Source organism: Moschus berezovskii, chromosome 16, assembly GCF_049115385.1.
Source record: "Moschus berezovskii isolate FMDL1 chromosome 16, NW_MosBer_1.0, whole genome shotgun sequence".
Lineage (NCBI taxonomy): Eukaryota > Metazoa > Chordata > Mammalia > Artiodactyla > Moschidae > Moschus > Moschus berezovskii.
The window spans coordinates 65918443-65942058 of NC_142475.1; the positions used below are offsets into that span (position 1 = coordinate 65918443).

General features: G+C 39.9%; 1 protein-coding gene across 14 annotated transcripts in view; it reads right to left on the reverse strand.

The window, feature by feature from the left end:
• Positions 1-23616, reverse strand: part of NSMCE2 (NSE2 SUMO ligase component of SMC5/6 complex) — a 242248-nt gene that overhangs the window by 174868 nt on the left and 43764 nt on the right. For 11 of the 14 annotated variants that reach the window (XM_088844891.1, XM_088844885.1, XM_088844884.1 and 8 more), the window contains 2 exons: positions 21840-21946; positions 21306-21365 (listed from right to left, as the gene is read on the reverse strand). In XM_088844891.1, coding sequence (XP_088701017.1) covers positions 21306-21365; positions 21840-21923 — 144 coding nt within the window. In that variant the 5' untranslated portion in view covers positions 21924-21946. The remainder of the gene's footprint in view (positions 1-21305; positions 21366-21839; positions 21947-23616) is intronic. The other 3 variants (XM_088844887.1, XM_088844886.1, XM_088844883.1) reach the window with 1 other exon arrangement.

Here is a 23616-nt window from a genome sequence, read left to right on the forward strand (position 1 = left end):
AACATACCACCAAACAGTGACCATGACCTTTTTTGGTGCAAGTTTATCTTTGGGAAGTGCTTTGGAGCTTCTTCTTGGTTCAACCACTGAGCTGGTCATCACTGGTCCACTTTCATCATACATCACAATCTGATCGAGAAATGGTTCACTGTTGTTGCACAGAATAAGAGAAGACACTACAAAACGAAATTTTTAAAAAATCCCCAGTCAGTTCATGAGGCACCACTTATTGAACTTTATCACCATTCCAATTTCAAAGACCAAAAGACTGTAGAATGGTCAACACTGAGTTCTTCGGCAAATTCCACGTAGTTGTAAGAGGATCAGCTTCGATGACAGCTCACAATCGTTGTTTTTACCTTCCGATGGCTGGCCACTATGCTCCTCATCTTCAAGGCCCCATCTCCTTTGCAAAACTTCTTGAACCACCACTGCACTGTATGTCTGTTAGCCGTTCCTGGGCCAAATGTGTTGTTGATGTTGCAAGTTGTCTCTGCTGCTTTCCCACCCATTTTGAACTCAATAAGAAAATTGTTCCAATATGCTTTTTGTCTAACATCATTTCCATAGTCTAAAATAAATATAAAGTAAACAGCAAGTAATAAGCCTTTCACAAAAAAAACATAAAATGAGAAATGCATATTAAAATGATATATAACATAACTACATTTATTTAGAATATATTCCAATATCAAACGGCAAATTTCAACAGTGCAAAAACCATAATTACTTCTGCACCAACCTAATAGTTCCTCAGTCATGCTGTCACATTTCAAGAGCTCAAAAGCCACAGGTAGTGAGTGGCTACCTTTCTACAGTGCTTACATAGAACACTTCCTTTACTGCAGAAAGTTCTACTGAAAAGCGCTGACTCACAGAATTCCTGGCACTTAGTAAGCACTATTATTATTAACTAGTATTGTCATCGTTGTTATTATTTTACATTACATCCCCAGAACTTCTTTGTCTCACATCTAGAAGTTTGTACTTTTTGAGCACTTTCACCCAATCCCCCTCCTTCATCCCTTCCCCTCAACTCTGGCAACCACGTTATCATTACTGTCACAAGAGCAAGTTTAAGATATAGTTGAATTTAAAACCTGGTGGACATGCAATTAAATGAGGTCTTCTGACAAGAATCAGCAGAGTATCAGTTGCAACAATTTCTCTCAATTTATAGCTTATTATGGTCAAGGTACTGAGCTAAGTACTTCACAGAGCTATTTTATTTAATCTTCCCAAACAAATAAACAATCCAAGAAGTAAGAACATCCCTATATTACAGATTGGGAAACTGAGGCCAAGGAGTTAGGTATAACTATGAGCACTTAAAATGCTCATCAGTATGGGATGTGCAGCTCATTGGATTGCCAGGTTTGCAAAACTACTTAAATTCATGACAACTTCACTTTCATTTCCCTACAGATTTACTGAGTGGGCCATGCATTGCATAAACGCTGGGAATACAGTGGAAATAAAAGAGACCAAGACTCTGCCCTCATGGCCTCCACGTTCTAGTTAAGAACAGTCAGAAAAGATATAATCAGCTGGATGGTAATAAGTGCTATGGAGAACAATTAAACAGGGTGGGTGAGCTCCTCTCTGATGGATGGTTAGGGAAGCCTTCACTGAAAAGATGACATCTGAACAGAGACCGGAAGAAAATTAAAAAGGGCAGCGGGGAGTAGAAGGAGATAGAAACAGAAGTGAAGATGGAGTTGTACGGTGGGGAGGCCAATGCGTGGCATTTAGCCCCTGCTCTAAGAGAGATGGGAAGGGCTGAGCAGAGGACTGAGAAGATCTGGTTTCCTTTTTCAGAGGATCACTCTGGCTACTGTGATGAGATCAGGTTTTAGGGGAGGAAGGGCTGCAGCAGGAGACCATTTAGAAGAAGACCAGTCAGTAGGCATCTGCTGGCCCAGGAGACGGTGGCCCAGATTAGGGTGACAGCAGAAGTACCAACAGGTGGTCAGATTCTAACCATATTCTGAAGGTAGAAAAACAGGGTTTATTGATGAACCCTGTGGATGTGGGCTGTGAAACATTAACGAACTGAGGACAACTTTGGGTTTGGCCTGACTAGATGAAATGGTACAGATGCCATTTCCTGAGAAGGGGAAGTCGGGAGGAACAGCTGGTTTTGGAGAAAAAAACAAAAAAAACAAGAGTTTAGTTTTAGAAAGTTAAATGTGAAATGCCTATGGGAATGAAATGAAGTGGGAATGAAAAGGAGACAGTTGTATGTCTGAGACATGGTTTTGGAGAAAAGATAGGGTTATAGCTGTAAACACTATGAAAGATGACTAAGTGTGTGGTGTTATGAGAACACAAGATACATCTGGCGGACAGAGGCTGGGTGACGTAGGGAGGGCTGTGAAGAAGGAGCCAGACTAAGTTTATGAAGGGCAGGAAGGTGACAGTGATCTGAAAGGGAGAGAAGAGCACCTCTACCAGAAAGAATAATGTGGACTCAGCCCAGAAGTAAAAGAACATTCCTGGAAATAGCATAAAAGAATGGTAAAAATGAGGCTACCAAGTTAAGCAGGGGTATAGAACAGGTAGAGACATCTGAATTTAATCCTGAGGGTAATCAGGAATAACTGAAAAAGGCAGGTAAAATAATCAAAATCTGCAATTTAAACAGAGTTCTTGAGCTACTGATAGGAAGCATACTTGTTGTGTTGTTTAGTCACCAAGTTGCATCTGCCTCTTTGTGACCCCATGGTCTGTAGCCTGTCAGGCCCCTCTGTCCGTGGGATTTCCCAGGCAAGAATACTGGAATGGGTTACCATTTCCTTCTCCAGGGGATCTTCTCAACAAAGGGACCAAACCCGTGTCTCCTTCATTGGCAGGAGGTTCTTTACCACTGAGCCACCTGGCAAGCCCAGAAAGCACATTAGAAGAGAACAAAACTCTCTGCAGCAAACTCTCCAAGGGAGACTAGAGATTATGAAAATGGCGATGAAAATCATTTGAGAGTCAGTAAAAGCTGGTGATGGAATGAGAGCTAGGAGAAGTGAGGATGATAATCAGGTTTCTGATGTGGGCCACTGGGTATAGGATGTTGCCATTTCCTAAGTTACAGAATCTCCGAAGAAAATCAAGGAAAAAACTCCATGGGCCATGCCAAATTTAAGGGGTACACTGAAGCAGAAAGATCAAACAGATGACGTGTGTGATTCTCAGACATGTGATCTGGAATGGAAATAAGGATTTGGAACTCAGCAGCACAAAGATGGGCTTCCCAAGGACCTGCTTGCCAATGCAGGATCAGAGAGCCATGGGTTTCATCCCCAGGTTGGGAAGTTCCCCTATAGGAGGAAATGTCAACCCACTCCAGTATTCTTGCCTGGAAAAACCCAGGAACAGAGGAGTTTGGCGGGCTGCAGTCCATGGGGTCACAAAGAATCAGAACCAAATGAGTGCATACACACAGCACAAAGACAGTAATTCAAGTTGAAAGTTCAGGAAGAGAGTGCAAAGGAGAGAGTCTATGAACAGGTAGGAACACCAAGATTTCATGGCTGGAGAGGTAAAGCTGGGTCTACCAGGAGACTATGGAAGTGTGGCCGAAAGCAAGAAGAAACATCAGACATGTTATCATGAAATTTAAGGGCACATAACAATTCAGGCCATTCTAAAGGAGATCAATCCTGGGTGTTCACTGGAAGGACTGATGCTGAAGCTGAAACTGCAATACTTTGGCCACCTCATGCGACGAGTTGACTCACTGGAAAAGACTCTGATGCTGGGAAAGGTTGGGGGCGGGAGGAGAAGGGGACGACAGAGAATGAGATGGCTGGATGGCATCACTGACTCTGTGGACATGAGTCTGAGTGAACTCCGGGAGTTGGTGACAGACAGGGAGGCCTGACGTGCTGTGATTCATGGGGTCGCGGAGAGTCGGACACGACTGAGCGACTGAACTGAACTGAACTGAACAATTCAGGGAGGAGGGAGTCCTCCACAGTAGCAAAGTCAAAGTCAAATAAGAGAACAACTGAACAATGTCCTCTGAATTTTTCACCAGGTGTGGAATCTCGGGCCATTTCTGCAATTCTTTTGGCCTCAGCATCCTCATCTATGCAAGAACGTTAAAGTTCCCACTGTACCCAGTTTTTGTGAGGATACACGGTGATGCAGACCAGGTATTTAGTACACTGTCAGACATGCTAGGCACTTAAAAAAATGCTCTATTCTCAGTGCCCCACATTTCATGGGATGTCTGACAGGTCTAACAAGGAGAAAGGGGGCTGAAAGCATGAAACCACGTGGAACCAATGGCCTGGGAGTACACTATGAATTTTGAAAATTAGCAAAGAAGAGATAAAAAAAAAAACTACAGACTTTGTCCTTTTCTCCCTCCCCTCTCCCAGTGTTCCCTTTCTCCCCACTTAAATGCAGTTTATAAAGCAGAAATTCCCCAGAGCCTGTCAAAGGAAACTTTTAAGCATATCTTGGACTTCCCAGATGGCTCCATGGGTAAAGAACCTGCCTGCAATGCAGGAGATGCAGGAGTCACAAGTTTGAATCCCAGGTCAGGAGATCCCCTGGAGAAAGGCATGGCAACCCACTCCAATATTCCTGCCTGGAGAATCCCATGGACAAAGGAGCCTGGTGGGCTACAGTCCACAAGGTCACAGAGAGTCAGACATGACTGAAGCAACTGAGCACGCATGACCAAGGATATCTTAGTAATTATGCAAAAAACTGTGTCAGTAAGATATTTACCACAGTCATCATAAGTTGGTGATATAGATGTTACATTAAGAAGGGCAGCTTAAACTCAGGAGCAGTCCCCAAATAAATAAATGTTCTGTAGAAACCAAATCTATTGACCAGTGATTTCAAAATTTTTTCCAACAGTTTTTAACACGATAAGCCAGGTAATGTTTATCAAATGAAACATTCTAACTACATGATTAAGGAGACCTTTGGACAACTGAACTTACTTTCAGGTTAGTTTCGACACTGACGAAATGATAGTCATCAAGAAATTTCCCAGATGGCATAGACTTTCCTGTCAAGGATTAACGTTCTGTCCTTTCCTGCTCTCACCTCCTCAAGGACATGGGGGCAGGTGGAACTGGGAAAACTATATCCAACTTGCTTGCTTTTCTAATGGAAAAAAATACAGTGCTTTACAAAAACAAATACCATTGTTTTTTTTTTTTTCATATCTAAACTATTTCCATCCTTCTAGCATAATTCCTTTCAAAGCCTCTTTGCTTTAGGAATTCTCTCTATGAAGTTCTCAATGCACAAAGCCTACATTATAGTCACTTCCCTATCTGCTTATTTTTGTGTTGCTGTTGTTAGTCACTAAGTCGTTTCAGATTTTTTGCGACTCCATAAACTGTAACCTGCTAGGCTCCTCTGTCCATGGGATTTCCCAAGCAAGAATACTGGAGCAGGTTGCCATTTCCTCCTCCAGGGGATCTACCCAATCCAAGGATCAAACCTCTGTCTTCTGCATTGGCAGGCAAATTCTTTACCGCTGAGCCACCTGGGAAGCCTCATTATTTTGTGTTATATCCAACAAAATCAAGGCTCCAAAGAAAGTCCTAACTAATGGGGAACTTGATTTTCTTACACTCATTTAGATAAACTTTTCCATTCAACTCAGCAGTGGCTGGTGATACAGAAGCTTATCCTGCTTTAGAATCTGAACAATGAAAGAAGCTATTTCTTGCTCCAGTCTATACGTGTGAGTGCATGTGAAGGGGAGATGCTAGAGGGAGGGACATACACACGTGGTGCTCTCTCTCCTGATGAAAGGAAAAGACCCAGGAGGACACAGGGACAATGCTCAGTATCATGTAACATTCGAGACCAGACAGACCAGCCTTCAGCACCTAGGCCATTGGAGAGTGGCCCCAGCCACTACATGGTTGCTGATGTATGGATGGTGAGGACTTCCTGCTCGTGTTCCATGTCTTTCCTGGGTCCTCCAGTCACCCTCCATGAACTAGAAGATCTGAATAACCAAAGGAACAAACTTTTACCATTTCTGTTTTAACCAAACAGAAAGAGACACGCTCACTGTTCTTTCCTCTGTTCTCGCCAAGCATACATCAGAAAACTTAGTTTATGCGACTATAGAGTCTGAAAAAGAAGCAAAATATCTATTTTGTGAATACTACATTTTTTAAAAAATCCATAAGTTATCTTCTAACATTCTGATAGACAGTGAGTCTGATTTCAGGTCCCTTGTCTTTATATCATACCAGGTGTCTATAGCACAAAATGAGGGTAATTCAAGGATATCAGGATGGCTCTTTCTTTCATTTACATCTTATCCAACACAATAAAGACCGTGTAATTACTAATAATCCAGTGGTCAATCCTTCTCCTTAGGTTGGTCCATTCAATCTCATCTAGAAGCCTATCAAACTGTCTGTTCTTGCTTTCTCTATAATTCATACAGCTTCCTGTTATTTGAAATGACTTTCTATTACTAAAGCTATCAAACTGACTTTCACCTTACATTTTGTCACTTATGAAAAAAATTTTCTGAGCACATGACAATGACTTCTCTCTAATTTAATCGAATTGAAAGCCACTGTACCACAAGCAAAAATAATAAAACAAGAACCAGTCAGGTGATTCATAGCATACAGAGCACTTTTTAGAATAATTTATATAATTTGATTCTCACTGTCCAAAGAGATTAAATAACTTCCTTGAACCAAACACTGAACAGGTGATAAAGCTAAAACTACAAGGTGGCTACCAAGTCTGAAAGCATACAATTTCATACAACTTACAATTTCATATTGTAAAGCATACAATACAATTTCATAACAGGGGATACCATTAAGCCATTTATCGTGTATTCACCTATGTTCCAGACTTGATGGAGACCCTGTAAAATCCAGATTCTCCAGATTCTGTTTTCCTTGACTCCCTGCACGTTTACTCTGAAGCACTCAAGAAGGCAGCACTCTCCAACATAAATCACAGCAGGATCCTCCATGACCTCCCAGAATATTGGAAATAAAAGCAAAAATAAACAAATGGGACCTAATTAAAATCAAAAGCTTCTGCACAACAAAGGAAACTATAAGCAAGGTGAAAAGAAGCCTTCAGAATGGGAGAAAATAATAGCAAATGAAGCAACTGATAAAGGATTAATCTCCAAAATATACAAGCAGCTCCTGCAGCTCAATTCCAGAAACATAAACGAACCAATAAAAAAACGGGCCAAAGAATTAAACAGACATTTCTCCAAAGAAGATATACAGATGGCTAACAAACACATGAAAAGATGCTCAATATCACTATCAGAGAAATGCAAATCAAAACCACAATGAGGTATCATTTCACGCCAGTCAGAATGGCTGCTATCAAAATGTCTACAAGCAATAAAAGCTGGAGAGGGTGTGGAGAAAAGGGAACCCTCTTACACTGTTGGTGGGAATGCAAACTAGTACAGCCACTATGAAGAATAGTGTGGAGATTTCTCAAAAAACTGGAACTAGAACTGCCATACGACCCAGCAATCCCACTTCTGGGCATACACACGGAGGAAACCAGAATTGAAAGAGACACGTGTACCCCAACATTCATTGCAGCACTGTTGATAATAGCCAGGACATGGAAGCAACCTAGATGTCCATCAGCAGACGAATGGATAAGAAAGCTGTGGTACATATACACAATGGAGTTTTACTCAGTCATTAAAAAGAATACATTTGAATCAATTCTAATGAGGTGGATGAAACTGGAGTTTATCATACAGAGTGAAGTAAGCCAGAAAGAAAAATACCAATACAGTATACTAATGCATATATATGGAATTTAGAAAGATGGTAACGATGACCCTGTATGCGAGACAGCAAAAGAGACACAGATGTATAGAACAGTCTTTTGGACTCTATGAGAGAGGGCGAGGGTGGGATGATTTGGGAGAATGGCACTGAAACATGTATATTATCATATGTGAAACGAATCACAGTCCAAGTTCGATGCATGATACAAGATGCTCGGGGCTGGTGTACGGGGATGAACCAGAGGGATGGGATGGGGAGGGAGGTGGGAGGGGGGTTCAAGATGGGAAACACATGTATACCCATGGCTGATTCATGTCAATGTATGGCAAAACCAATACAAAATTTTAAAGTAATTAGTCTCCAATTAAAATTAAAAAAAAAAAGAAGGCAGCAGTCAATGGAAAATACCATCTTTAAATTGGATGATATTTTTAAAAATATTATAAACTAGGCTTCATAGTCCATTCTCCAATTTAACTTCTCAACCACCTTGTGCACGGAGACTAAAAGAAGCAATTGGGACTTCTTGGTGTGCCAGTGGCTGAGACTCTATGCTTCCACTTTGGGTACAGAGGTTCTTATTTCCCCAAATCAGAGGCGGGGAGGTAGGGGAAGAACTAAGATCCTGGATACTGTGTGATGTGGCCAAAAAAAAAATGTTTTTAATAATAATAATAAAAAAAGAAGCAATTAACATTCTCTCATGAAGCCTCACTTCCTGTGAGGGCACGAAGTTAAGTGCTTTCCCTACATTATTGCACTTAATCTGTGCAGAAGCCCCATGAGGTGTCATTATCCTCTTTCTTACAAATAAGAAAACTGAAGATTTTGGAGGATAAGTCAGAGGACCAACGTCACAGGCAGTGGAAAAGCAAGGATGAACCGGCATGTCCTGATTCCAACCGTGGTATTCTTTCCACTACCCCAGAGAGATACCCTTTACATGTTCCCTGAAATGCCACTTACTGACCATTTCTCGGCCTTCTTCCACGCAGAGACTTCCCCCTCACTGCTTCTAAAAACTGATCATGAGCAAATCTGTAGTCTAAGCTGGCAAGAAGGAAAATGTTTCTCAACCTGAATTAACCAATACAACTTAAGAGTACTGTCTGGCACACAGCAAGCACTGCTGCTGCTGCTGCTGCTAAGTCACTTCAGTCGTGTCCGACTCTGTGTGACCCCATAGACAGAAGCCCACCAGGCTCCCCCGTCCCTGGGATTCTCCAGGCAAGAACACTGGAGTGGGTTGCCATTTCCTTCTCCAAGCACTACCGAAATGTTAACTAGGCTTACGGTTACTATGGAAAGACTGAGTATCCCATCTTTTTAATATAACAGTTCCATATAACAATATTCCTCAAGCAGTTCTTTAATACTAACAGAATCCCTCCCTGTGCATGTCAAGGCAGTGTGAAGAGTCACTACTCATTTAGACTAAAATTTTACATTTGGGAAATTTATAATAAGATGTGTGTAAAAGCATATTTTATAACCAAGACCAGATAAAAACACTCCTACTCCCAAATGAAACTGAATTCAATGAATTACATCTGTCCTGAGGCACGGAGACGTCATGAAAAGAGCACTGAATGCCACATCAAAAAACTAAGGTTCAAGTCTCAATTCCTGAGACTGAGCACGTGACCTGATCATGTCCCTTAACCGTGCAGAGGCTCAGAGTCCATCACATCCACTTTACCTAACTTGGAAGGTTTCTGTGATCATTAAAGAGGGCAGGGATTCCAGAGGGCTCCTCACCCCTTACCTGGGGCAAAATAAGTTGGCTTCAGACTCTTTTAGTCAAGTGCCAGGGGACTGAAGAAAAGAAACTGATTATTTCTAAACCTGGATTCAGTAAACCATCAACAGCCTGTAGACAAATATCAAGTAACTGGGGAAGTCAGAGGAGAAGTTAATTTGCTTTCACCCACTAGGCTGAGTCCTCCAGAACATCCGAAACACCAAACTGACACCAAGAGCACAAACAGGCCTTGTTATAGCTTTATGGAAATCGGATTACAAAGAACCGTGTATGATAAAACCATTAAAAAAACTGGCTAGCCTGGAAACCTAGTTACTGAATGTTCTATGGGAAACTGTACTCCATGAGTCGATTCAGAAATCCAAACACTGGGAATGTGTCTTATCTCTTTCCAGCTCCAACAGCTAACAGAGACTCCCTTCTGATCCTCTGAGGCAGATTCAGGAAGTCTCTTTCACTCTTAGGGCCTGTGGCCATTCAGATATGAGACGTCAGACGGGGACAGTCAGGATATAATAATTATCTACCACCTTTCACTTTTTGGGGGGAGGGAGGACCAAAACACATTCCTATTTATAATAACACATCCCTGTTTATAATCTCATCTCATCCACAATTGCCCAGTGAAGGATGTAGGGCAAATATTGTGATAACTCCCATTTTAGAAACGAGGAAGCTGAAGCACAGAAGTTTCCGTGACTTGTCCAAGGTCACAGCCTGGCAGAACAAGAATGAGAAGTTAGATCTTTACTTCCCAGCCCAACACTCTTATCAATGAAATGCCAACTGCTAAGAAAGGGGGAGAAAGTAGTAAAGGTGACTATGATTTACTGAGACTTGACTTTTAGACTAATTTCATCTGGCTTTATGAATTTTCATTAATTTCCTTCTTTGGTGTTGCCTGATGAGTTAGTCACTAAAACCATCAGATCAGAAAGTATAAATTGTCTCATATTATTTCCTCATTGCTACCGATCGATGTTCAAGTGTTTCATAATAAAGTGACTCAGAGACTAAGTAAGCCCAATCTGCATTAGTCACTTGTTGAACTGTTACATGAGATTTCTGTAGAAATAAGCATTTACCAAAAAGATGACTAAATTAAGGACAAAAAGTGAATGTAAAACTTACACATTTTTTCCTTCCAGTTTAAGCTGTGGCATGAGAAAATAAACGTGAGGAAACAAAGCACAAGCCACCTATAAATGGCAATACATTTATTCTGAGTTTAGGGGGTTTAGAACAGTGTATCAATTTAAACAGCATGTGGCAGACATTTTCGTGATGAGAAAAGAAGTTAAAAGTTAACAGGCCAGAGCGCTGAGCCCTCGCCTTTATACAGCACTTTCACCTCTCAAGCGCTTTCGCACAGGTTATCTCATTTCCTAATCAAGAAATCGCTCTGTGAGAGGTAGCAGCAGATACTACTGAGTTCATTTTGCAAACCTGCTTAAGGTCAACACAACTTTTCAGTAGATAGGTATAGACAAAAACACAATAATTAACCTGAACAGTAACACTGAACAATTTACTACTGTAATGGGGACGCATTTCACAAAGGTAAAACATGTTAATTCCATATTTTGGCTGAGCAATACCATTCCTATTATAGACAATATCGCATGACATTCTAACTTCTCCTATATTATTTATGGGTGCTTTAAATAATATGGTAAGAACTTATTCCAAGAAAAAAATTGGGGCTTTTTCTGTTTTTGCTGAGGTTTTTTAAGACACAGTGTAACCACACCTCATGAGCCATATTTATTTTCTGATTTTGTAAGAGGGATGCTCTGAATACACCCAGGATTTAGTTCATTTAGAGTTCCGATTTAGTACTTCATGCGGCTTTACTGGCTTCTGTGTCATGGTGGAGGCTAAAATAATCCTCAGTGTGACAGAAAGTAACCTGATGGGTGGAGTGGGTTTGCTCCTTGGTACCAGTGACATTCTAAGAATCACAAATAGATGAGGTGACTGAAAGGCACTTGAAGCACGTGAGACCCTTGGGTGTCGGTCAAGGGGAAAGTTAAAAGCAAGCAAGTCAGGACATCTGGAAATCAATTGTGTGATGCAATCATGTTAAATTTATTCCTGGTTTTGCTTCCAATTTTAAGTAACAACGACTTGGTCTTTTTGGGGGGTCGGGGGAGGTGGTGGAGCTGCTTTGCACAACATGAGGGATCCTAGCTCCCAGACAAGGGATTGAATCCTCACCCCCTGCAGTGGATCTGCAGTGGGAATGCGGTGACAACCACTGAACCAACAGGAAAGTCTATTTTTTTTTTTTTTTTCAATTTATTTTGGCACCTGGACAGGGACTTGAACTCTGGGCCTTCATATTAAAAGTCTGATGCTCTGCCAGTTGAGCTACCTGGGCATGGTCTTTATAAAGACTGTTTTCAATCAGAAGATAATTAAATGATTTTTTTAAGATCAAATAAAGGAGAGAAGAAATAATTAAACTGGTGTATTACTCTAGCCTATGAGAAGTGTGCATAAGGATTTTCACTATTTTAAAAGAATCCTATTATATGTGACACTAATTTTCCTTAAAAAAAAAAGCCTCAAAAGAAATAAAAATCAAAAAGCTCAAGTGATTAAAATATCAGGTTGATCATGATACAAAAGAATGAAAGTCACTATTGCTAGAAGCTTCATGCTTTAAGAGAGAAACAGCAAAAAGAAATTCTCGCCATTTTCTCAGTGACAATTCCCCGGGCACTGGCTCGCTGCAGGATCAAAGAGCTCTCCTTACAGTACAACTGCTAACTCACGTGCATTTGCATTCTCTCCACGTATGTACTTTCTCTTCTTTCATCTGTCAACAATTTATATAGGTTGCACATTTGAAATAGAGGTGATAACCCATACATAATGATACACCGGAGGAATAAATCCAACACAGTTTTCTCTCCCAACTATTTGTTCAAATGGGCGCTAATTAACAAACACTACTTAACGGTGGAAATGTAACTGAAGAAATAGTTCTCTCTGTGCACATGGGTATATAATTATGCTATTTATTGAACTATCTGGCTTACATCGTTAAGTAATTTTTGTTTACTTTAGGAAACATCAAACATTAATCCTGAATTACCAAAGTTTTTACTTAGTTGTCTGGTCCGTGCTATAGCCTGTTCCTACTATGTTATATAGGGCTTCCCTAGGGGGCACAGTGGTAAAGAATCTGCCTGCCAAGCAGGAGACACAGGTTTGATCTCTGGGTTGGGAAGATCCCCTGGAGAAGGAAATGGCAACCCACTCTGGTATTCTTGTTTGGGAATTCCATGGACAGAGGAGTCTGGCACCCTGCAGTTCATGGGGTCACAAAGAGACACGACTGAGCACAGAACACACAGCTGGTCCTTATTTCTGGCAGGGCCCCCTCTGCCATTAACCAGCATGTGCTAAGGGGCACAATCTCTTCTTCACTGCTGCAGACAAAAGTAGACTTACTGACCAAGGGACTTCACATCCAACTGGCCATGCTTCTCACTGGCTTGGTCCCCCAGATTCCACCCCATCCTTTCCACTTACAACACTATAAGCACCAAGTTCCCCCCATCATTCTCTCCGCCCCCATTACCAGAAGACTCCTCCTAAGGAAAGAGGACCTTCCTTCACCGTCTCAAGGACATAATCAACTCTGGCCTTTCCCAGTGGTTTCTTGCTGCCTACTCCGCTCTCTAAATGTTAACTCAAATTTCCTCTTCAGATACTGTTTAAATTTGATCAAAAGAAATGACTTCTCCTTTACAGAACTCTCTGAGCAACTTTATAAATGAGCCTTGACAGAATTGTTTTCGCTGCTTTCACGCTATCACATTTCATTGTTTCCAGAACTCTCTGACCTGTATTTGATCACCCTCACTTAAAAAGAGATTGAGGCTTAAAGGGTAGAAAAGCCGGAATTTAAGCAAAGGCTCTTTTCCCTTACTCTGAATTTCTTAAGCATGTTTGTATTATCTGTGTCAAACTATTTCACTGTTAATATTATTTTGTAGCCTACTTTATATACCCACGCCAAGAGGCTTTTATATCTTCATTACACTAAGCATCCTATTGGCACTAACTGAACAACTTAATGATGAGATTAATAAACAAGCAGCTGTTTCAACTCCACACTTGGCAAATGCATTCATTGTATAGTGAGTCTTAGCATTTGGTGATCAATTCCGTGGCTCAGTCTTTTCCCCCATCTCTCTTCCCATGCTCACGAGCACCAAACAGTGGGGAAAGGCCAACATCTCAAGGTCTGTAACACTTACCAAGAATGGTGAAAAGTCTGATGTGGAAGGAGGCTCAAGTGATTATCTAAAATAAGGGTTTGATGCTAACTGTGGACTACGCCCAATGTCAGAAACGAGCACAAGCGTGCTGTGTTAAAGAATATTCACATCATTTAAAGAAGTCAAGTCATTGCCCAGTACCACCGAGGCCGAGGTGTTCAATAAGCACTGAGGGTTGTGCTGAACCAGGTTTTCAGAGTCTGTGTGCTTTTCCTGTCCACACCGCTGCTGTGTCCTTTCTGCCTATACTATCCCTTCCTCTCTTCCTTGAGAACATTTCCTTCCCACCACTTTTCTGAATCAATACCCCACACATGGGGTCTTGTTTGCTTCAAAGAAAGGCTCTGACGGCCAAGTACCCACTGCATGTTTTTAAAAAGAGCTGTTCCTTCCTCTTTTCACTGTTGGAATAATGCAGAGTCTTTTCAGAGGTCTGGCCTGTTCCTGATTTTCTGCATGGAAACATCCTGCAGGTCCACTTCATGTAGGGAGTGTGAGGTACTCCCTAGATCCCTGGATGCCATGAAATCTGAACCACACACTGCTGGATCCATCATCTCTCAGCCTCCTCCATAAGGAACAGGGATTGAGACAATAGAAGCATTTTCCAAAGGGGGTTCTGTAAAGTATTAGTTCTTCCCCAAAGAGGTTTTCAAACAAGTTTAGGAAATAACTAAATACCCTCCTTTGGAGAATCACAATGCCCAAAAGCACCTTAAAGGCTTTGGAGTCTTAAAGGAAATTCTTTTAATCAAGCATTCCCCAAACTTATTTGACCACAAAATCCTTTTGTTCCTATTATACTTATTCACATCCTGATTAATCAGCATTATGGAACGAACTTGAAAACGCTGCATGAGAGGCACAGAGAGGCCCAGTAGAGTGTAAATGTTTTAGAACTCTGAATAAAATCCAACACTTGATATCTACAAAACACAAAGACAGATTTCTATAAACCACCCATGATAATCAGTCTTAACACAACACAGACCAGAAATTTCACCAATTAGCAGCTACATTACTTGGGAATCTAAGAGTTTTATATCTCAATTCCTTCCTATAGAGGCAACTCAATTAGTGAAATACTATACACAGATCTACTCTTTCTGTGTATTAGACACAATGCAGAAGGAGTTCTAGAGCAATAGAAATTAATTACCAGTAATCACAGTAAGAGACACATTCTGGGACCAAGAGGCTGAACAGTGAATATCTACAGCAACTTTTGTGTGTGTGTGCGGCTGTGCTTGGTCTGTGTTGTTGCACAGGGGCTTTCTCTAGTTGCAGTGAGCAGGGACAACTCTCTAGTTGCGGTGTGCGGTGAGTGACTTCTCTTGTTGCAGAGCATGGGCTCTACAGCACATGGTTATCAGTAGCTGAGGCCCCCAGGCTCTAGAGCAGAGGCTCAGCAGTTGTGGTGCTTGGGCTTAGTTGCTCCATGGCATGTGAGATCTTCCCAGACCAAGGATCGAACCCGTGTCTCCTGCTTTGGCAGGTGGATTCTTCAACACTGAGCCAAGAGGGAAGCCCTCTACATCAACTCTTCTCCCCTGGTTAATTACCACATCTGGGCAATATCCCTAGAGATGAAAGGAGCATTTGTTAACGTGGACGGAAAGGCACCACACGCTGTTCTGGAGGGCTAGTGGAGGATTTCACAGTACTTTCCCACCTGGTTCTAGGAGCTCTTCACTGATTCCATTGTCATCCCTTACCTGACAAGAGTCATTTCTCCCATGCTCAGGAATCTTCTGCTCCAGTGTTACAATCCCTCCTTCTACCTTTGTCAGTGAGTCACAGTGCAAGGTACATTCTGACATCCAGTCACCAAGTGGTCATAGTCAATAAATCACATCCTCTGCCCTGCAAGTTTCTTCAGATACTATAAACCATAAGCTTTCTCTGTGAGAAAGGCTCCCCAAATCTGGAATAACCAAAGAAGTAACTCCCAGCTTACAAGATACCCCATAAGATTTCATGTTAAAGGAGAATATATTAAAGTAACTTTAAAATAAGATCTATAAAAGGGAAAGTTTACCAGGTGATGAAGGGTGAAGGGTAAGGAGGCAGTGGGAAGTGATATGTCAAAAACATTCTAAACTAGTTGCATAATGTCAAGGCCGAGGTAAGCTATACCTTTGACCCACCTTGTTCTTTTATTATATATAAGATTGTATTGGTTTCAACAACTTACACGAGGTATATGTCCACTCTTCTAACTCTCAACATACTAGCTTTCAAAGGCAGATAAAATGTTCGTGTTAGCTTATCAAGTAAAAAAGTCACAGTGCATAGGGCATCTCCCTGAACAGATTTATAAGGAACAACCCAAGGAAGCCAATCCAGCAACTAATTACCCCTCTCATTAGAAGAAAAATAGCCTCCTTCTCTATACTTGGTAGGAATTGTTATAAAAAAACTGATTTTAAAAACCGCAAGAAACATGTGGTAGCAAACTGACATAAATGCTTTCAAATCTTAGATAATCTTTAAGATGCATGTAGCACAAAAGAGAACAGCTGAGGGAGGTGAAGAAAATACAAATGCTCTGGGTTTTCCATAAGGTAAGATGTTCAAGCAGCACATACTGAAAGAACCATACACCGGTAAAATCTGACACTTCCCTTAAGATTTGAAGTTTGTTACAGTAAAACCGCACGTTAAGTATCATGATAAAAAAAAATGCAAAGTATAATGTGAATCTTAAGCTTTAGGTATTTTCACTAAACTCCAGGGTTAGACTGCTCATCAAAAAAGCACAGAAAATGAATATTTCACTACTGTTAATAATATCAGTAACTAATAGGAACCTCTTAGGCTAGTTGTTATTTAGCTTGGCAGGGGTGGGGGGGCCTCCTTTTTCACTATGAGAATTAAGGTTATATAAAAGTTACAAAGACCACCCCCACAATAGCAGCTGGACTCTTTATCATCTCTTATTTGAAAAAAAACTTACCTGTGAATCAATTTGAGGACTCTTTGGATCAAGCTGTTACCCACTTTCTGGACTCTGAAGCCCACAAGATGGACTCCAGGTTTAGTTTAAAACCATCACACAAATCCAGAACCATAAGTACACAGTATACAGTATTACCACTGCTTATTTGACAGATGGAATAAGGCTTCCTGATCATGGAATCAGCTTCCCTGATAGCTCAGTTGGTAAAGAAACCACCTGCAATGCAGGAGACCCTAGTTCGATTCCTGGGTCAGGAAGATTCCCCTGGAGAAGGGATAGGCCACCCACTCCAGTATTCTTGGGCTTCCCTTGTCGCTCAGCTGGTTAAAAACCCACCTACAGTGCGGGAGACCTGGGATCGATTCCTGGGTTGGGAAGAGCCCCTAGAGAAGGAAAAGGCTACACACTCCGGTATTCTGGCCTGGAGAATTCCGTGGACTGTACAGTCCATGGAGTCGCAAAGAGTCAGACATAACTGAGTGACTTTCACTTTCACTTTTCCATATATGATAAAAGAGTCTCACTTCAAGAGGGATAATTCATGTGACCAGTAAAACAGCTTGAGAAGCAGAGTATCAGTAATGAAATTATTCTTATTAATAAATCAACTACTGCCATAACTTGCTTTACTAATAAGCACAGTTCCTGGCTCATGGCAGGCACTCACGTCTGCAGATAAATGAACCCTTGACCAACCTTAGGTAGGGTTACTCGGCTACTCTATAGACTTTAACCTTTCTATGTATAAAAGCAGGCTTTCTCTGACAATTTTCTCAAATTAAGTTTTCGGATTGATCAAGGCACTTTGAAACTCTGACATCAAGGAGAAGGAAGAAAAAAAAAGATGCTTCCATTTCATGCAAAAAGTCACACAGACAGGGGAAGTTATATGTTGTGATCCCCATGCTGAAGTTCATCAGACTTTCATCTTAGATTAAATATCACTTTATCAGGAAGGAGTCCACTAACCACCAACCTACTGCCCAGAGGATATTATGCCCCCTGAGTTAATAACTCTCCTTAAAAACTTTTCCCTTTGCAGTACACAGCACAACAATCATGAAATAATGACTGTACTGCTCTTTGTTAAATGTTTGTCTCCCTCTCTAGACTTCAGACATTCTGAAGGTGAGGTCATGTGGGCTTTGCTGATTGACCTCAGATTCTAGCACCGAGAAGTATCTGGAATATAGGTGTTTAGAAAACATGTGTTCAGTGAACGTTTGAGAACAAAAAGCCAGCCAATGGTGCCCTTCAAGATTCTTAAATAATAAAAACTTAGAAATCAAGAAAGGGAACATTAGGTCATCAAAATGTTCAGAACATCACTCTGTTCTCAGCATGAAACTGAGAAAAGTTTTTCCTCAGTAGTCACAGTGATAAAAGAAGTAAATGGATCATACTATATCTATGTGCCATTTTATAGCTTTCAAAACACTTTCATCACATGTGTGGTCTCATGACTGAAAATCTCTGTAGAGTTCCTACTGAATTGTTTGTGGTTTAACATGTTTTAAAGAGTTGTGACAGGTATATAACCCATTTACCCTGAAGGTTTTTATAAATGACTTACGGACTGTCTGGGAATTTTGTTTTTTTTAGTGTTCACTGCATAATATTCCCTCTACACAACAGCAGAGCACTGAAATAAATACTGATTCCAAATAAAATCTTCAAGCATTGTAGAAAATAGCAGCTCTATTTTCTCAAAGGACAAAGAAAGGCGATCTGAGTGCTTTGTTAAAAGCCAAAGGGAGTTCCCAGCGATGGCTGGTAAATTGAGCCACACCTTTAAGGTTCCAAAGTAAACTTCGAAAACATTTTCAGAGGTTTATAACCTTCAGAATTCTGTGAAGATGAGAGCAGATGAGAGATCTTCATTTAAATAAGAAATTCCAATGCTCTTTGACGATTAAAAAAAAACTTTTTTAACAGAAAAGACCAGACAGTAGACCAGAATCTTGGCAAAGGATACAGGAATGGCAGTACTGCAACTCTTAAAAGTCTATGACAGAGCAGAAGTGAAACAGGACTCATAGGGGTTCCTATCATCTGTATTCTTTCTTAATTGTTGTTATTATTTGGTCACTAAGTCGTATCCAACTCTTTTGTGACCCCATAGCCCACCAGGCTTCTCTGTCCATGGAATTCTCCAGACAAGAATACTGCAGTGGGTTGCCATTTCCTTCTCCAGGGGATCTTCCCAATCCAGGGATCAAACTTGTATCTCCTAAATTGGCAGGTGGATTCTTTACCACTGAGCCACCAGGGAAGTCCATTCTTTCTTAATAATTTGATTTAAAACAATTTCTTTGTTTTAGAGATCATAAACACCTCATATTGTAACTCAATCAGCTAAAATCTAATCCTATATGATTCTTGGATTCCAAAGGAGGACAGGTTAAAGCCAATAAAAGTTTTAATTCAAAGCCCTGAAATAAAGTGAGCAAAGGACTTGTTTTTAAGAAAGATCCTATTCCACCTTTCTCAGGAGTGTGTTTGGAAATCCAGGTTTGTAATAACACACTATCTTTACCTCTATCAAATTTTATGAATGTCAAAGTGTTTGATACACAGCATCTAATCTGATTAACACAATAATCTTATGAAATAGGCGGGCGAAGACTTCTATAGATGAAGACCATGAGGTTCCAAGAGGTTAAGTTTCTTGACCCATGATCATAACTTGGAAAATGGGAGTCCCAGAGTTGTAACAGTTTCTGATCCCTAGACCCTTTTTATTCCTAAAGAACTATACCATTCTGACCCCTTTCAAGCTGCTATTCATTCTTTATCCCTCACCAAAACAAGAAATCAAATGGCAGTAAGACAGTACTCCATACTGTGTAAAGAGTGAATAGTACATAAAGAGGATAAAATATTCCCCTCAAAATAATGGTCATATCCCCACTATGTCTCTATATGGTTTTAGGTCTTAGAAATTTTACAAAATTATGATTTGTTATTCTCATATCAAGCTTATATAGACAGCACAACTTTGCATAAGAAAAAACTGCAACTAAACATGCTTTCTCCTCTATGAAAGATCAGGGACCTTCCTGACAAGTATTAGAATCACTGAATCCAAGTTGCTCCATAGTGCAGGGTGAGGTTAGGGCTGAAAAGCTGGATAAAACTCCAAGCATCATCTTTCCTTTTTAGTAGGGTGGGGATAATGGAATGAAGTCTCAAGATGAAAGAAATGCTGTTTACTACTGAATATGTGTGAGGGGAGGGTTGCTTTTCCTTTTTTTTCTTTATGAGTGACTCAGTTTTTTGAAGAGGGGAAAGTCCGATTCTTTATATAAAAATATCATGTGTATCTGTGAATCCTAAGGTTTACTAGGAAAAAAATTCACATTAAGTTCTTCAACTTTCAAAATCTGTTTTCTTATCTATAATGCACACTGTGCTGTTTCCTTTGCAAAACATCAAGGTTAAAGCAGAAAAGCCTACCAAATACCCTCCACAGAATGTAAGGGTCAATGCTGGACCGGTCCATATCATAGGTCTAACTCTGATCTTTGGCAGCAAACATACTTTATTCTTGGGCTTCCCCAGTGACTCAATCGGTAAAGAATCCGCCTGCGATGCCAGAGACCTAGGTTCAATCCTTGGGTTGGGAAGTTCCCCTGGAGAAGGGATCAGTTACCCACTCTCGTATTCTGTCCTGGAGAATTCCATGGACAGAGGAGCCTGGCAGGCTACAGTCCGTGGGCTCACAAACAGCTGGACAAGACTGAGCGACTTTCACTTCACTTCACTTTATTCTATAAAAACAGCCTTTTTCTTTTAAGGCAGTGATTGTCAACCTTGGATACATAATAGAATGGGTTTTTAAAAATACAGGTGCTCCAATCCTGCTCCAGACAGACTGGTGAAATCAGAATCTCTTTAGCTTAGAGTAGGGACTGGCTGGTTCTAAGGGTCAGCTGGAGTTGAAAGTCATTGCTAACAGTTTCAAACACCAGACATGATACCATTTTCATAGCTTCCTATGGAAGAAATATTCACAGTCTAAAGATAGTCATGATGGTTAGAAACACCAGAACTGTATAAGCTGAATGAGTGTATTACTTGCATATAAGCAGACATCCTTAAGATAGTCACAAATGCTACACTTAGTAAATATTAACCATCAAAAGAAAAAAGGAGAAAACAAAATTTTAAAGATGAAAAAACTCAGAAAACGGCATATAATCACAAACATATAACTATGTAATACTCACTTAAATATAGCTTAACCATTAAATCATATTCAAAAATTTCTCTTCCACTGAACAGCACCTAATCTTGTAAAATATTTGAGTTTTAGAATTTTCCCATAGATATAAGTAAGAAAAAGCAAATAAAGAAACCAGAAGTACAAGACATCCTATTACACAGGTATATGAAATCAGTTCAAAGGGGAGTTTCCACTGCTCAGAGGACAAAGCACTTCTCAGAAACATTACTGCAATCATATTGCTCATTTCTTACTCAACACAGTACTGCTGAAAAGGATGTTGCTATGTTCCCACCTTAACAGCTTTATGTGTTGTTCCTGTGATAGCCGGAGCCAACAAAGTTAAGTCTGGCTTCTGAAAAAAACGAAATGCCAAGCTGCTTTATTTTTAAACTTGCTCTAAAACTCTTCCCTATTATCTGATTCTATGAATTTTGCAATAGCTACATATTAGTTATAGCTGGAGAATGAGTAACCAAACCTAGTCTAAATTGTATGCTTAAACAAACATAACAATAAAAACAAGCTCTATGCAGTTTTTAGTTTTTTATAAAAAACTACTCACATTCAAAGGGGGCTTAGACTAACAAAATCTGAGACCAAAAAATGCAAGGAAATCTAAACGGTAATATCCTAATTAAATCTAGGTGACCTATTTAGGAAAATAGTTAAGATTCCTATTCTATGAACTTCCTGATTAAGAGATTAATAGCTACCACAGAAAGGATAAGAAAATATTAAAGGTTAGAGAAGAATTTTGATTTTGTGTTTCTATTTCTAAGTCAGTCACTTGTAACCAAATATAACCAGGTGAGTGGTGTAAACTTACATGGTTTATTGTAGATTGCACAGCCTCTAAATAATGGTTTAGTTCCCGATCCATCATTGCAAATTCAAACATTGCCTTATCCATACTGTATTCACTACTCACTTCAGCTGAAACATAAAAGGGAAATAAATTATTGTTTTTTACTTAAAATGCCATATCTGGGAAATACTGTACCAACATAATTATTAGTCAATGGTCTATGTAAATGATTTTGCAAAAGTATTACATCTTTTAAAATGTCTTCAATATACACCTGGTTCATTCAAAATTTGAAGAAGATGGCCAACAGAAAAAGGCTCGAAGGTGGAAATGTAGACTCAGACACACGAGCCTCAGGCTATGCCACCTACCTGGAGAGTCTGAAATCAACCACTACACTTTTCTCAGCCTCAGTTCCATCATCCATTAAAGCAGCCCAGTTATATATCTGCACATGAACCTCACAGTATCGCTAAAGATCAAATAAGGAAGATTTTTCACTTCTAGTAATGGTAGGCTAGGTTATGCAGACCAATCCTCCTACTGAAGACAACTAAGATGATTGGATAAAACAGGAAAAAAAGAGATCTTAAAAACAAAAGTCACAAGATAGTAAGAAAAACCAGGGCCAAATCAGAAGCAGAATGCAGGATACCAAAGTTGCATACATTCCCCTAGTAACTTGAGGGTCCCCACTCCTCAGAATAAAGATGAACTAGAGTAATAAGCCCACCCTGCTCCTCCAGGCTATAGGGAGGCTGGCCTTGGCCACTGAGCCGAACAGAGGGCAGAGAGAGAGAAACAACAAACGTTTTCTGAAAAACTGTAACAACAAGCCACAGCAGAAATAGATTCCCAAATGTTTCAGGAATCGGTCAGAGCATGAAACAACTGTGCTTACTGTATTTAAAAATTAAAAAACCCTCAGGGAACAAGAGGGTTACAAAAAGTGACTAGTCGACTACAAAAGTGAGATAATATTAAAAGTGCTTAAAAGAAAAAATTTCCCCAAGCTCTAGACACACAATTTAACAGATGAGGAAAAGATAGAGAACACAGGATAATAAAAATGTTAGCATTTAAAAACCTGAAAGAAATGCAAATAAAACTGGTGTCCTTAAATCATATTTGGGGACGCACACACTCAAAGATTCTTCATTCAAATACAGTAACTCAGACCAATGTCAGTATTCCTTGTCTCCCCTGAAGAACAATACAACTGTCTAGCTCAAAGTTATAAAATAATGTAAAACCCACTTACATTTGGCTTTTAAGAAATTATTTCCTAGACTTCTAAATTATGCTTTGGTTTTACAATAGTCAATAATAAACACATTCCTTAAAATATCTCCTGGGTTAACATGCTTTTAGTAGAGTATCTCTTGGCTTGTTAACACCCAGACTTCACAGAATATATGTATACCTCTACATAAGTTTTTTGTTTTTCTTTTTTGAGGAGTGGGAAGGAGCAGGGTTTATATAAGAAAAAAATTGTATTTACATTCACAAAATTAAATACAAATTTTAAACAAATGGTATAAGAGAAAGGTCTCAAGTCATATACCAAATAAAATTGTAAGACTATTCAAAAATGTCCAAACATCAATGAAAGAGACATGTTGCTTAGCTGTTGCTGGTACCAACGTGTCTCTATTGCCATAATATAGCAACTGTTTATTAAAAAATCATATTAATTGCTTGATGATCAGAAAGAGAATTTTAAACAATCTACATCCTAATGATGATGGGTTGTGACTTACATAAGTATTTTACTGTATATATTTACATTTCAGCAAAT